Genomic DNA, 14331 nt, shown 5'->3' with positions numbered 1-14331 from the left:
TCGCTGGCCTTTCGTTGGTACATACGACACCGTCAGCGGATTACTTAATGATTTCTCGTTCGCTTTTGCCGACTCCTCACTTTGAAATATGTTGATGGCCTGTTGGGATGTCGGGAACGGACTCAGGGCCAGCAATTTCCTTTTCGTGTCAGTGTCCTGAATTCCCGCCATGACACGGGTTGTAATCCGCGTGTCCAAGCATGTTGCACACTAATCAGCCGCCTCAGCCGCCTCAGCCAACATTTCCGTCGCACTCTGCTCACACTCTTCGAACGCGACTCTGTCTAGCGCGATGTTTCGCTTCGAACGTATGTATGTGCTGACGCAATCGAGTACATCGATTGGAGATAATGCAGACGTCGGTAGAATACCCAGAGCCACTTCCACGATCTGCTGCATCGCCGGATCGAGAACCATCCTGAAGGCGGCCATCTGCTCGGCCACCGGATATGCGGCCAATTGGTTTAGCTGGCAAAAATCGCCCCAGCGATTTCTCCACGTGCGTAGCTGCGGAAGAGAGATGTCAGCATGCAGTTTCTCAAAACCTGATGGGTCGATCCGGCGCCGCTGCGTGATACCGCCGCCAGCGCCACCACCACTGCCACCGCCTCCGGCGCTACCGCTACCGCCACCACCAACAGCGCCACCACCACTGCCCCCACCTCCAGCGCCACCGCTACTGCCGCTGCCACTAGCGCCACCGCCGAGTAATGTCTGAAGCTGCTGGGCAATGCTGGCCAACTGAGCCGTCATCTGGATTTGACCTTGCTCGACCGCGTCAAGACGGCCCGCTGCCGCGTCCAATGCGTCCGACACCGTTGACATGGCGATGTGCCTTGGAAGCTGAACCCCCCCGGCAGTGTAAAATTCGACCCCGAGCGAGACGATGACCGTAAGTTATAGTGATGACCGGAGCGTGACATAAACTAACCACACTGTACGTTGAATCCACTGTCGCGTGAAACTAGGCAACACAGCCGCTATAAAGACACAATAAACACGGCCCGTGTGGGGACAACCGGCCGCCGATGATATAGATACTCACAAGCCGGCCAACGCCATCCACGCAAAAAAAAAAATGACCTGGATGAAAGCAATCAGTCACACGCACAAAAGTACCGTCGATAAATAAGCCACACACACGAAAAGTACGTGGTCGACCAGAAGCAGACACACTTCCCACAATATAAACTCGGAACAGTACGAACGAAGAAGGCCAAGATGGCTACCGACGAGGGCACTCGCCGTGGTACGAGAACCAAGGACGCAAGATGGCCGCCACCACACCGCGTGTGGGAGACAAATGGCCAGTCCGAAACTGAACTTGAACTTCCACTCGCAGCGTTCACAATTCCGAATAGTTTAACACAAATATCTCTAAACGATGAGGACGATAGGCAAGTCCAACTGCGCCATGTTAGGTTCTGTTTCGGTGAGATATGTCACCGCAATTGTATTCATGAGCCGACAGGTAAGGAAAGCAACCTCGTCAAGAGGGACCCTAAATCAGACTGCCCCGCCGGCCACTCTCGTCGGTCAGGGTTCGAACCGCCACGCCATCTATCGTTAAGGGCGGGGCACTCAAAGATGGCTGCGTACACAACACTTTTCTCATAGATTATGTCTTCTACCTCTCATCATACCGTTTTTCTGTCGCCTCCATGCTCTTAACATCACTATTTGTAATTGTACGGCTTCTCAGCCAAAAGGGTTCCTAAAATTCACTAGCGATGACTGTGATTATCAAATAAGCCCCCTCCCCGCTATTCCAGTATATAATGATGTCTATTCTACTCTTCCCCAAATCACCCGTTTTGTTGGCCATTCGTGTACCATGTGGCTGGAAAAGAAACACATCTATACTGACTTCTGGGGTTGGCAAACTCCAAGTCAATCAAGAGTGCCAATAAAAGTCAACGCACATGAATGTGAAAAAATGCGTGATTCCCGATTGTACCATGGCAAAAGCATGGACTACTTAGGAAACAATAAGTGGTCGTTCGAACGTATTCCAAATGTGCAGGGTAGCTGGCTTCAAGTCACAGCTGATCAGCTGATCAACTGTCGATTAGAAGAAGTTACTTTAGAAACTGAGTGCGCTAACTGTACGATAAGCTCACCCATTGGCGATATACCGGTAGGGATCAACGGGTCCGTTTCTCACAACCTAGTGACCATTGTCTGGAAAGAATCGTTAAGAGAAGTTCAACAGTGCAAACTAAGGCTTGTGGAAACAGGTATCGCTCAACGTTACCTGACTAACAACAGTGAAATAGAAAGAATTCATGACGTTGAACAACAACTTGACTTTGTTTACAATACAACTAACAAGGAATATTGTAATTCATCCGAAAAAAGTTACAAACAAATAATCGGAATGGACAAAGTTATTTTACGTTTACATTCTTTAACTGATACCAATGCTCATCCGAGTAAACCACTGGAAGAAGACCTCGAAAAAATTGCTGACATTATCCGGGCTGAAATCAGCGGAGTGGCACATTCTCAATACGCACGAGACTGAACTACCGATGGAATAAATCGAGTGGCTCGAGAAATTCGAGCTCTACAATGGGAAAATCGAGTGCTGGCACACAAAACTGCTATCGCCACCGCACAACACAGTGGATGGCTTGCTGCCAGTTACCTTAATTTACCCACATGTAGCAAATTGATAGCCACTGGTGAATCGATCAGCGTCTATCAATGCTCCCCGAAAAATTCAACGATCAACACTGAAATCACAAGCTGTGGTCCTCAACCCAAACTCGGCGACTACACTTTAGACACTGAAGGATGGGAACTGACGCCTTACAACCCCTGTTACTGGCATAAAAATTTCGTCAACATTAACGGCCGAGCACATTTCTACAAAAACAGCTCTTGGCATCCAATCGTCCCCGGTGTAATAATCCAAGGACATAGTTTGATCAACACTTTGCCGTACGAAATTGATAAGCTACTCGCACTAAGTTTACACCCCGCGCTAACCCCCCACCCGATGAGCACCGCAGCTGCAATCGCCGAGATCATTGCTGCTGCTAAAGATGAACATAGCATCGACCTTGGAAATCCTTTTCACATGAGCACTCTTCTTTCCTCACTCCAAAAAGAAAAGAACGTTTCCCTGTCGTCTAAGATTCTTAGTTGGTCAAGTAGCATTTGTAGTCTTCTAGGGATGGGATTTATCGGATTCTTTTTCTTTCATTTTTGTGGAGTAGGTTCCCTTATTGCAAGATACATACCTTGTTGTTCTTTTCTAAGTACTTGTAACCCTTTCACTTGCTTCACCAAAACATCTGATAATGATATAGAAGTAGGCCACCCCGCGTTATTAAACCCCTCAAATCCATCCCCGCCCATTACTATTGTAAACTTACCCGCCTCTATTCAACAACCCGCCCCGGAATTTTTTGCCCCATCAGCCCCTTTTCTACAAGGAGAGCCTCCACGGAACAAATTCCACCGGGACGCACTAAGACAAGTGCATCGAGAAGCAGCTGTTCTGTTGAATTAATTAATGTTGTTTTCTTTGTTTTGTTTTGACTCACTTTCTATTCCGTTCCAAATTTGACCTTGATTGATTGCGAGACGCAATGTTTTGGAACCGTATAGCTATGTAAAGAACCAAAACAATATATTCTTTATTATTTCCCTTATTTTTTCCCTACCCTTTATTCTTACGTCACATTAATTTTCTATACGCCCCTCTTTTCTATGTAATTTCTTCCTTAGACGTCTTACAGACTAATTTACCCTTCAAACGTTTCAACTTAATTTTCTTGTAGTTCGACCTTCACGAACCCCATATAAAAACTTTTGTTCTATAGAAAATAGAGAGAGACACTTTTCACAATTCAGTTCCTAAAGAGTTGTTCCCCAATTTCTTGTGCTACTGAAATATACTTTCCAAGAAACGACAATGAAAAAGTAAGTTAAAATATTAATAGCTTACACAATTGTCTTACGAACCATATTAATCCACCCCCAAAGAAGAGACGTTCCAATTCCTCCAAAACCTTAGATGGTTAATTTAAAAAACAGTGCCCACAAAAAGTGTCAGAACAACCGCCGTATTCAGAGCTTTTTAACATGGGCTTTTACGGCGACGGGTGTCTTGCGCGGACGGGTAGTTGGGGGGAATAATCGCACGCTGATGAAAATCTAGATTACTATTAAAAAGGAACAGGGTATTTGGTTTTATTTTTTTTTATTTTTTTCACTTAAGGTTGTTGACCAGCATGCTAGTCAACAAACATCCGAACGCCGCGTCCGGAAACATCGTGGCTTATGGCATTACGAAGTTTGTTTAGAAAATTTTTTCTTCTAGTAGGAATTTTTTTTAGACCAATATTTATAAACTACTCGATAAAACACTCTTTCAAGATAACCCCTCATAAGTAATTTTAATATTATCAATCTAGTTTGTTAATAGCAATTTGTTTAGTTCATCATACGTAAGTTCTTTTGGCCCCAAAAATTTTTTTTTCCTGTTGCCGACAGAGACACTACCAGCAGGGGTAAGGGCAAAGCACAGTAAGGGATTTTTCCTAACCCAAGTGGGCAGAGAGGCAAGAAAAAAACAATGGTGAAACTTTCGAATAAATGTTTCGACACTAGCGCTCGGCCCTGCGCCAATCGTGGAATGTTTTTAGTCGATTCAGTGCGGGGATGATCATTATCGGTGCGGTGATTTCGGTGCTCGGTGTCTTCCCCGATTATTAATGAATAGTGATCTAAATTGGCAGTTGCCCTACGACCAACAAGAACAAAATATGACCCTAGTCACGTGATTCTCGTTGGCCTATCAGAATCCAAAGTCACTGGTAAGACTAGCCCCTATGACTAAAGTGTTGCTTTCGGTGCAGCACCGATTATAGCACCGTTCCGCACCGAAAAAACCAATCCCGCACCGAACTTCCCCGATTCATTTTAATCGGGGAAGCTTAGCGGTGTCCGCGATTAGAATGTGATCGGGGCCGAGCCCTAGCTGTGCTGCACCCTCCAATCCCCGACCTTTAACCCGTCCAAAGTTTTTTCCGTCCAAAATTACTAGTTGAAAAATAATAGACCAACAGTTCAAGAACCTTTTGTGTAAAAAAAACAATGAATCACAATGCTGTATAACAAATGACGAAGTATGAGATACATTTTTCTTTAGACAAGAGTTCTATATGGAAACGCGGAACAACTGGTGATGAATTCTTACAGCAATTATGAAGCTTAGCATGCTATAGACGTTTGTCTTTTGTTATGTCACTGTACATTTGATAAAGCTATAGTCGTCATAAGCCTCACATCTGGTGTAAATTCGACATCAGTATAGGGATAACACTTATTTCACATAGAGGAAATACCAGACGCATAATCAGGTAAGAGCTGCATGTCTTTGGAAAATGTTATTTCTTACTTCATTCACAGACTACGAAATAAAGACCGATATCCCCTATCTCATTGTGTAGGCGACGCTCGGTCTTACCGCTACGGGCATGGCGTACGTATTGGACAAATTTTTCAGCTTTTTTCACATTTTAGTACTGAATACGTGCTTCACACGTATTAGCGGGAATTGTAGTAGACACCCGTGGGTGTCCAATACGTACGCCATGCCCCTAGCGGTTAAGACCAAGCATCGCCTACTGTATTTCTCTCAGCCTTATGGCGATGATATCGGTCTTTACTTCGTAGTCTGTGCTTCATTTAATAACATGTCTATTTCTGAATTGAACCTAGTATATTTTAAATAAACTGTTCACTGCTATTCGCTGATAAATCCATCAGACGCCATGCCGCATTTGTATCCAGTTCAGCTTGGTCTCTACACAAAACCCAAACGTGGTTGACTCGCATCACTTTCTCGGGATCGCCTTCAACGATGTTATTAGCTTTATCCCTGACACACATAATTTGCTGGGCAGTAAAGGTTATAACTAATATGGGGCCTTGCTCCATGACCTTACCCATGGCTAAGTCAACATTATCGACGTCCAACACGCGACAATCGATGAAATAACCTAAAAAAATTAGGAAGCTTGTATAAATTTTCCAGATCAATTAAAAATATGTATTACCCAGAGAAAGTGCGTGTTTGATGGGGGTTGAAAGAATATTATAAGGCCCTTCATGACACCAATCTTTCAAAATGTCAAGATCCCCTCTGGCCATGGCTTCAAGAACATTAGGAATGATGTCAAATTCACACTTTTTCAAAAATTCTTCTTTGCTGAATTCCGGATCCATTTTACATATTTCTGTAAGCGCTTCACTCATATCGGTTTTCTAGCAAACAGATTAATAAATAGAAAATGGAACGGCTTAATCACATTTTAGCGATAATTACTTGAAATAGGCCTCCCATTATATCGACAACTTTTTCTGTAAGCAAACGTGAAGCGCGAATGACCGCATTATCACTTTCTTCATACTTGTTCTTCCAATCAAGAACTTTGTTAACATAAGGATTCTTATCCTTAAAATTTTGCCAACTCTGGTAAAATCTTACAAAAATAAATGAAAAATAAATAAATAATAGTTAACACAGGGCAATAATAACCTATTATTAGTTTGAGCTATTAAGGTTGCGGGAATAATTGATCATACTTTGAATCTTTATGCAGTTCAATACCAGTTGCTTCAGTATTAATTTCAATGGGCTTCGCATTTGAATCTTCTTCAGATATAACTTGTTTGCGTTTCCTCAATACTACCGGTCTCCTGGGTTTCAGAATTTGTTTAATTTTGAAACGAATAATTGAAGAATAATGAATATCACCTGTATATTCTTGCTCCAGATAAGTCTATTTCTTTTCGCACAGCATCAGCAGTTTCACTAATTGTCTTGAAGGGTGCTGTTTTGCTGATTTTCTGTCCAGTTTCCACTATTGTGTCAGTGGCTTCCTTTGCTGTTTTGCCTATACCTTCTGTTATTTGTCCAGCTTTCTTCACAAACTCTGTTTTCTGAGCATCTGAAAGCACTTCTTGAACCTTCTCTTTCAATACATTTACTTTACCCTTCAAGACATCTGTGCCTTTGGATGCTTCTGATTCAACAGCTTGAAATTTTTCTCTGGCTTTCTTTAATGCATCTGTGTTTTCAAGTTTTTGGGCTTCTTCTCTGAATTTCTTGAGATTCTCTTTCATCTCTTTATTTTTGGCCATTTCTTGACGAATATTTTCGATAACCCTGGAAATGAACGTTGGCCGGCGAGTTTCTTGCGAATACCTTCTGACAATACCCTGAAGATAGAAAAAATTATTAATTTTTGAAAAACTCAAAAACATTTTTTTTCTCGCCGCAACAATCAAAATTACAAAAAGAACATTGTAAAAAAATTATTCTCACATGTTGAATTAGCCGGTATCCAACGCGTAACACTGAAGTCGCCATAGTTGTTATTGCAGTTTTGCAACGATGCCACATGTTACAGTATATTTAAAGGCATTTACCCCTGAGCCTAGGGCCAGAGTAATAGAATACTTTTTCTTAAAGGGTTAAAATTAACGGGTTTTTTTCCTTAAAGGGTTTTGAACCGGGTCGACGATCCAAAAAAAATGTCCCGTCCCGCTTGACCCGTGGATCAGAAAAAACAACCCGGGTCGGGTAATGTCCCGCGTAATTATCGGGTCAAATGCACTTTTCTTCTCTTCTTTTTAGTCTCGTCATCGGACTCAACCATTACAACGTTTATATTTGGAAAACTTCTTTTTTTGCCAGCAGCGTCGCCTGATTGACAGGATTTAGGTACATTTGGACGTTTTCTGCGAATGGTGGCCAATTTTCAAAACGATTTTTTTCACTATCCACAATATCTTTACATTTTTTTACAATGAGCTAGAACTTGAAGTAGGAAAGCATAGCATTTTAGCATAGTCTCCAGCAGTTCAAAACTATATGTGATTTTGTTTGGCATAGAATTGTGTAAAACTTGTGAAGAAATTGTGGAAAATGGAAAAATTGTTTTGAAAATTGGTCACCAGTAGCAGCACTATATTGAGACAAACATCCCGAGGCGCCTGTGGGTTGGTGACTTGGTGGGAGGACCTAAGTTCCCAAGTACGCAGAGAGATACCCCGATTCCTGACCGTTACTGTAGATTGCTATGTTTTTAAGCCATTCTGCTTTGTTGACTCGTAACTTAGCGTAAGAGTTAAAACCTTCTTTGTCTTACTACTAGATGGCGCCACATCTCGGGTTAGCCCGAGAACCCCTTGAACCGTCCCGAAACCCGTCCCGAAAAAAAAAAATTCCTTAAAGGGTTGCCTTTTATCGGGTTTTTTTTTTCCTTGACCCGGGATCTAACCCGGGTTTTCATGACCCGGGCCACAGCCCTAGCTGTTCGACATCTTTTTTGACATTTGTCGTCATCGCGGCAACGCAGCAGTCGTTGGTAGATTTTATCTGCTATAACTGTATCTATTTCACATTTAACTAGTTTTTCTACATACTGTCGTTTGTCTTTTTCATCAAGTCCCTGTGCATAGTCACTTAATTCACAGATTGTTATTATGGGCTCCCTTATCAGCCCGCCAGTTTCCTCTACAACATCCATTTGTCTGCTACAGAAAGTAAACACGTCTACAAAAAAATTAATAATAAATAAAGTACAGTCTATATCGAGGTCAAATAAAAATTACAAGATTACCTGATCACGAAGGAATTTCGTAATCCAATTATGAATGGAACAGAAGATAATTTCAATGGAAACAATTAAAACTAAAACTACAACGGGTGAAACTCCGTAAGCCGCCATGCAAGAATCAGAGTAATAGAATACTGGTGTAGCCACGGCCATGTTAACTCCCTCTCTCGGATTTTTTCCCAAAAGTTGTTGCCAATTTCGCGTATCGATTGTGAGAAAATGAGGCTAGATATCGATTTAAGTGTCCCATAACCGTAACGCCACCTATGAATTGAGTTTTTAGGGTTGTTAAGAAATCTCTTCATGCTCTTACTTTTTTCACACTAATTAATTAAGCCACTTTTTGTTTACTTTCTGAAGTACAGACGACGAAAATGAGCGAAAACATAGCGAAAACGTAATACATCACAAGTTCACAACACAGCCGCTGTGGCGCTTTCGTTATGGGATAGAAAGACCTTCAGGCCAAAAAGGCAATGGGAGGGCCCGCCATAAGCGTGGCTACACCAGTATTCTATTACTCTGCAAGAACTGTTACTAGTTCGTGTCCAATTTTTTTTCACAATTTCATCGAACTGGCAACTTCGGACGTTAGCCAACTCTATCGACAAGATGGCAGACGCTTTACTTCTGATAATTCGCGCCAAATCTGAATGAAAACAAAATTATAAAGTTAAAAGGCATTGTATCTCGGAAATGAAACACAAAGAAAAATAAACAATAAACATAAATAATAATAAACACAAAACAAAAAAATGACGGCTCGGGGGTTTTGTGTTTTTGCCTGACAGGGTTCAGGTCCCTGAACGAGATGGAGTTGGCGAAATCGGTGGTATTTTCCTAAAATAGGCAACACTGTTCGGGTAGCTTGCTTATGGGGAAACCCATGCTGCTATTTCCCCGACGACGTGTTTCTATTGCCCCGACATTTTTGCGTTTTTAAAGTTTGAAGTGTCTCTAGTTTTTTACAGTTTACAGCTAGTAATATCTGTGTAAAACAACCAAAAAAGATATTGTTGTGTAGCTAAGATAGTTTCCTACACAACTGTATATTTTTGGGTTGAATTAAATCTGTATTTTAGTCAGGGGGACCCAAAATACGCAAAACATTTCAATTAGCCCCACTCTCCTCTACGTGCCATAGGAGAAGACACAATCTGCGGTCGAAATTCTTGTGTCGGGCCTTTTCACTTGAAAAGTAACAAGGATACGGCTCTTTGTTTGTGTGTTTTATCTCAAGTGGGTGATCGTATCAATCAAAAGAATCCATCAATATAGTATCAATCAAAATAAATTTCGATTCCCCTTCCCCCCATTTTTAAGAACTTTATATCTGCAAAAGGGGATGTAAAGCTCGAAAAAAATCTCGTATACACTGTTGTTTTCAGGGATAATTACAAATTTAAGAAAAAATCACTCGTTTCAGTGAGGATGACATTCGAGAATCTCGTGCAATTTACCAAATAGCTTTACATGTCGTCTCCTACGTGTTAGTAGGCAATAGAAGAGATGTAATCATTATTTTTCATTCTGAACATTACATGATAATTATCAAATGAAATAAATTGGTGTTTAATAAAAACGCTTTATGCAACGAACCGTTTGCTTTTACCTTAGCCGATATAATTATTTTACTAAAACTACATCATTATCGCTTTAGTGTAGCCGTTTAAGAGTTTTCCAGAATGGAAGAATTTTTGTAGATCGCTTCTTTTATCGTAAAATAAACAGGATTTTTTTTTTTTTTTTTGCCTTTTTATTTTATTAGAAGCTTTAACAGAATTTTTCGTAAGACTATAGTAGTAAAGCACAAATCCTATCACGGCACAAGCAAATCGAAAAAGGCTTCGTGTATAACACGATTTTTATGCCCTTAGGGGGGTTTGATTGCTTTGGCCGACCACTAAAATCCTCGTCGAATTGTCTTTTATTTTAGTTTTGTGTTTTTAGAGGAAATTCAACGTTGGATTCGATGGGCGAGGCTAACTTTTGAAGGCCATATACACGTAAAGGATACCCCATAGTCAATTCAGCAGTCAGTCGTTTGTTGAATACGAACCAGTGCTCGATCGTTGTGACTCGTGGTCGTACATGTTTACCTGTCAGGAAATTCTGTTCAATTCACCAGATTGAGACCCCGAAAAACAAAACGAGCAGTGATCTTCTTGAAGTTGCATTCTGCCATGAAAATCGGTAACCTTATTTTTTATCACTTCCTTTGATTTTGATATTTCCATAAATTTGAGCAGTACCCTCTGGCAAAAGTATAGCCAGAGATACAACTAAATTAGGAAAAATTCCACCATTCATCGCAAACACAGCTTTCAAATATTAGCGCTTCTCCCGTTCCCCTAAAAAAGAAAACATGTTTTATGTTGAAAATTATATGTTTTATTAATTTATTATAGTCATTTTCGTTTAAGTGCTTGAAGCCACAAGTATGCTGCCATACACATTTTTAAATCTATAACATGGGAACAATAGTTACAACAAACTTCCTGTGACAGGAAAATGATATCATAACAGCGATGCAAATTCCTAAATAACCATTCAACCTTTCCCCCCCCCCCCATTATGTTGACAAACCAGTTGGAGCCACGCAATTTTTGTGTTACGTCATTCTGACGCTTTATTGTTCGAGGAGGGGAAAATCCCAGTTACTGGCGATGAATAACGTTGCGGAATCCCTGCATCTCTTTACAAATGAATTTTCACAAGTATATATTTCATTTTTTTCAATTCAATGCTAAGTAAAATACACTAATTTGGTTTTAACACTTCAGAGTGTCGAACACGGTGACAGAACCGCAAATTTAGTATTTTCCCCCGCGAGTCTTTTTGCGGCTATGTCGCTGGCCTCGCTCGGAGCTAGAGGCGCAACATTGAGCCAGATTCAGCAAATATTGCGATTGTCGACGGGCGCGTTAACTAAAAAGGGCGGCATGACTCGTATCATCGCATCGATGACGGTATTTTACCTGATACGGTAAAGAACATTGCATCCTTATTCCATAAATTTGAAAATCCTCGCATCCAATAGGCAGAGAGGAATCAAGAGGTCGTGTTGGAAATGGCGAATCTCTTGTGGATTCCACGTGGATCAGCTATAAAAGCTGAATACGCTAAATCAGTTCAAGACATATTTCAAACCCGAGTTCGAGATGCTGATTTCAGCCGTACAGAAGAAGTACGACAGGTGATCAATCAGCGAATTGAAAATATTACCCGGGGCCATATTACAGATCTCTTTCCCAGAGGTAAATCTATTCCGTCGTTGTGATACAATCCGGCCTGTGTTTTAATACCCTTGTTGTGGTTTTTAGGATCGATAACAAAGCAGACACAACTGCTTCTGGCTAATGCATTTTACTTCAAAGGAGTTTGGCTTCACACTTTCAACCGATCAGATACGTACAGAGAACGATTTTTTATGGCAGATGGGCAATCTGTTATGGCACCAATGATGCATGGTTCTGGTACATTTCAAGCGGGGATTCTTGACAATGTTGGAACCAAAGCCATATTTATGCCGTATCAGGTGCATATTGCTTTTTAAAATTTTATTTGATTATCTATGATTATATATTATGTTTGAGGAGAAACAGTCTTGACGTGATTGTGTTTGTACACGACTTTGTAACATTTTATGAGAAAAATCATTGACTGAAAAACCACTTAAGAAAAAATCTAACTTTATATAGTGTTACCAGTTAAATTCTATCTCGAAATAAGGATTTAATGTTGTTAGTGAAAGAATTAAAGAATAATTTTCGAATTTTATTTAATTTGCCTTATTTTTATGTTTTACGCATCTTTAGGGCAAGCGCTATGGGTTGCTGTGTGTTTTGCCTGACCGAAATAAAAAACTAAGTGACGTCGAGAGCTACATGCTCAGTTCCGGTTATACACCCACCACTATGTTGAGAAGAATGATCCACCGAGACATTAACATTACCTTACCGAAATTCAAAATGCAATTTGGCGCTGAAATGTCCCATGTCTTTAGAAAGGTATTTTTGATTAGAGTTGATGAAAAGTTAATTGATCCCAAATGTGGAGTTTAGTTACAATCGTTAAATTTTTTGTTCTTTTAATACTATAGATGGGCATCCGTAATTTATTCACACACGAGGCGGACCTTTCTGGTATGAGCTCCGATTCATCAATGCTAAGAGTGTCTAGTATATACCATCAGTCTACCCTTGAAGTGAATGAGGGCGGAAGTGAAGCAAGCGCAGCCACAGGTAATCCGTTTCTCAGACAAAATAAAATGTTGTATTTTTGAATATTCAAAATTGGCTTGAATAATTTTAGGATTAGAAGTAATTCCACTTATGGGTGGTGCTGGTATCTACATCGGTCCTATGGAATTTCGAGCTGACAGGCCGTTTTTGATTTACCTGATTGATCGAGAAAATGACAACATTCCACTGATAATGGGCCGTGTTTCCAACCCACTTCAACAACAAACCCCGAATTTACATCGACACTACGATTCTAGCGACCCTTCTATGGTAAAAGGCGAGCAAAGTAATCAAAATACCTTCACCAAAACAGATAGCGGCAGAACAAAACTTATTGCCGAATCGGCTAGACCAGAGTTTCGTCCTATTTTAAAACCCTTCCCATCGACGCAATTTATTGGGGAAGACGACCAAATCGTTTATCCGCAAAAGCCATCTTACATTAATTATTATAAATCTTCCAAACATTTCGCGAGTCGGTACTTTTCACATATCCCACGCGTCCCGGACAAGCACACTGCCATTGTATTTCCCGACCAGGATTTTGACGAACGTCGGTGGAAGAGACAACTTCGTAATTTAACTGCCCTTCAAGATGTCGTATCAACCGCGGCGCCGTCCACATCCGAAAATGAAGCCATTAGTACACGCTTGAAAGATCCTCTGTGGTTTAACAAGCCGACTTTACCAGAAGTGATAATTCCAATCAACAGCCCGGAACCAGATGGCAAACCACCTACTAGTTTTTATAGGCCAGCCAATAACTTTGCGCCTTCTCCAGAATCTTTCTCTGCGCCAGTTCTGCCCACAGTGACAACGAAGCCAGAGGAATTAACGCCTTTGACTGACCAAACGTCAAGCTCTGCATTGATGCCTAATATATTTTTTGCACCAACTATTGCTCCCAAGCCATCGTTGGATTTTGCAACAGGCAACGTAAATAACGCTTGGTATCAAAACGAACAAAATGTTGGTGGTGCTCCTGGTTTTGCTCCATCAAACGGTGATATGGCATTACTGAATAATCGGCCCGTTATCCTCTCGACTACATGGTATCCCGTTCAAACAAGCCCTTATTTTGCATATCCTTCGAGTTCGGCACCCGAATTGCAAGCAATCTTTTTCCCCGAATATCGTTTCTCATCTCGAAATTAAGACATTTTTGCACAGTGCAATTATTTTCTCTTGACGAAACATTTCTGAAACATTCGACTTGCACGATTCTTTAAATGGATGCGGGCTTGAGAAGAACAAGACTAGTCATCATCATTGGTTTGGATCCGGTGCAAGGACTTTGTTGCTTTCGAATGGACGATATGACCAGCGGAGTTTATGGACTTGGGTTTTTAAATTGTAAACGTCTTCCGATGTTACCATTGGTTACTTGTAATGAAACTGCATTTTAGTCGAAACCAAAATAAATCACCCAGGAAATCCTCCAAAACATG

At 41.0% G+C, this 14331-nt stretch overlaps 3 protein-coding genes and 1 non-coding gene across 6 annotated transcripts; 2 read left to right on the top strand and 2 right to left on the bottom strand.

Annotated features, from left to right (window-relative positions):
- Positions 1-210: 210 nt before the first annotated feature.
- On the bottom strand, positions 211-825 carry LOC116923270 (twist-related protein 1-like). Its single transcript, XM_032929736.1, has one exon. It carries the CDS (start codon positions 823-825, stop codon positions 211-213), a length of 615 nt encoding a protein of 204 aa, XP_032785627.1.
- A 1009-nt stretch (positions 826-1834) lies between these two features.
- On the top strand, positions 1835-3079 carry LOC116923271 (the record flags this gene model as incomplete). The annotated part of the gene is made up of 1 exon (XR_006650270.1): positions 1835-3079. It is a non-coding gene; the product is annotated as an uncharacterized LOC116923271 (transcript).
- A 1999-nt stretch (positions 3080-5078) lies between these two features.
- LOC116935656 (mitochondrial import inner membrane translocase subunit TIM44) lies at positions 5079-8676 on the bottom strand. The gene is made up of 7 exons (XM_032942934.2): positions 8643-8676; positions 7343-8575; positions 6773-7236; positions 6601-6714; positions 6341-6497; positions 6072-6279; positions 5079-6014 (listed from the first exon to the last, which is right to left on the bottom strand). Exons 2-7 carry the CDS (start codon positions 7418-7420, stop codon positions 5740-5742), a joined length of 1296 nt encoding a protein of 431 aa, XP_032798825.1. The 5' UTR covers positions 7421-8575; positions 8643-8676; the 3' UTR covers positions 5079-5739.
- Positions 8677-9546: 870 nt separating this feature from the next.
- LOC116935653 (serpin B4) lies at positions 9547-14327 on the top strand. 3 transcript variants are annotated; one of them, XM_045178297.1, is made up of 9 exons: positions 9547-9837; positions 10590-10832; positions 11229-11356; positions 11423-11608; positions 11680-11896; positions 11963-12177; positions 12458-12649; positions 12742-12883; positions 12954-14327. In XM_045178297.1, the coding sequence occupies exons 2-9, from the start codon at positions 10823-10825 to the stop codon at positions 14036-14038; spliced, it is 2175 nt and encodes a 724-aa protein (XP_045034232.1). In that variant the 5' UTR covers positions 9547-9837; positions 10590-10822; the 3' UTR covers positions 14039-14327. The 3 variants fall into 3 exon arrangements, with proteins under 3 accessions (XP_045034232.1, XP_045034231.1, XP_045034230.1); XM_045178296.1 differs by having other exon boundaries at positions 9547-9878; XM_045178295.1 differs by having other exon boundaries at positions 9547-10150.
- The last annotated feature ends 4 nt before the right edge of the window (positions 14328-14331 follow it).

This window comes from Daphnia magna, linkage group LG8 (genome assembly GCF_020631705.1).
Source record: "Daphnia magna isolate NIES linkage group LG8, ASM2063170v1.1, whole genome shotgun sequence".
In the NCBI taxonomy this organism is placed as follows: Eukaryota; Metazoa; Arthropoda; class Branchiopoda; order Diplostraca; family Daphniidae; genus Daphnia; species Daphnia magna.
The sequence above is the reverse complement of the archived record's forward strand: the minus strand, read 5'-3'. Positions and strand labels throughout refer to the sequence as shown.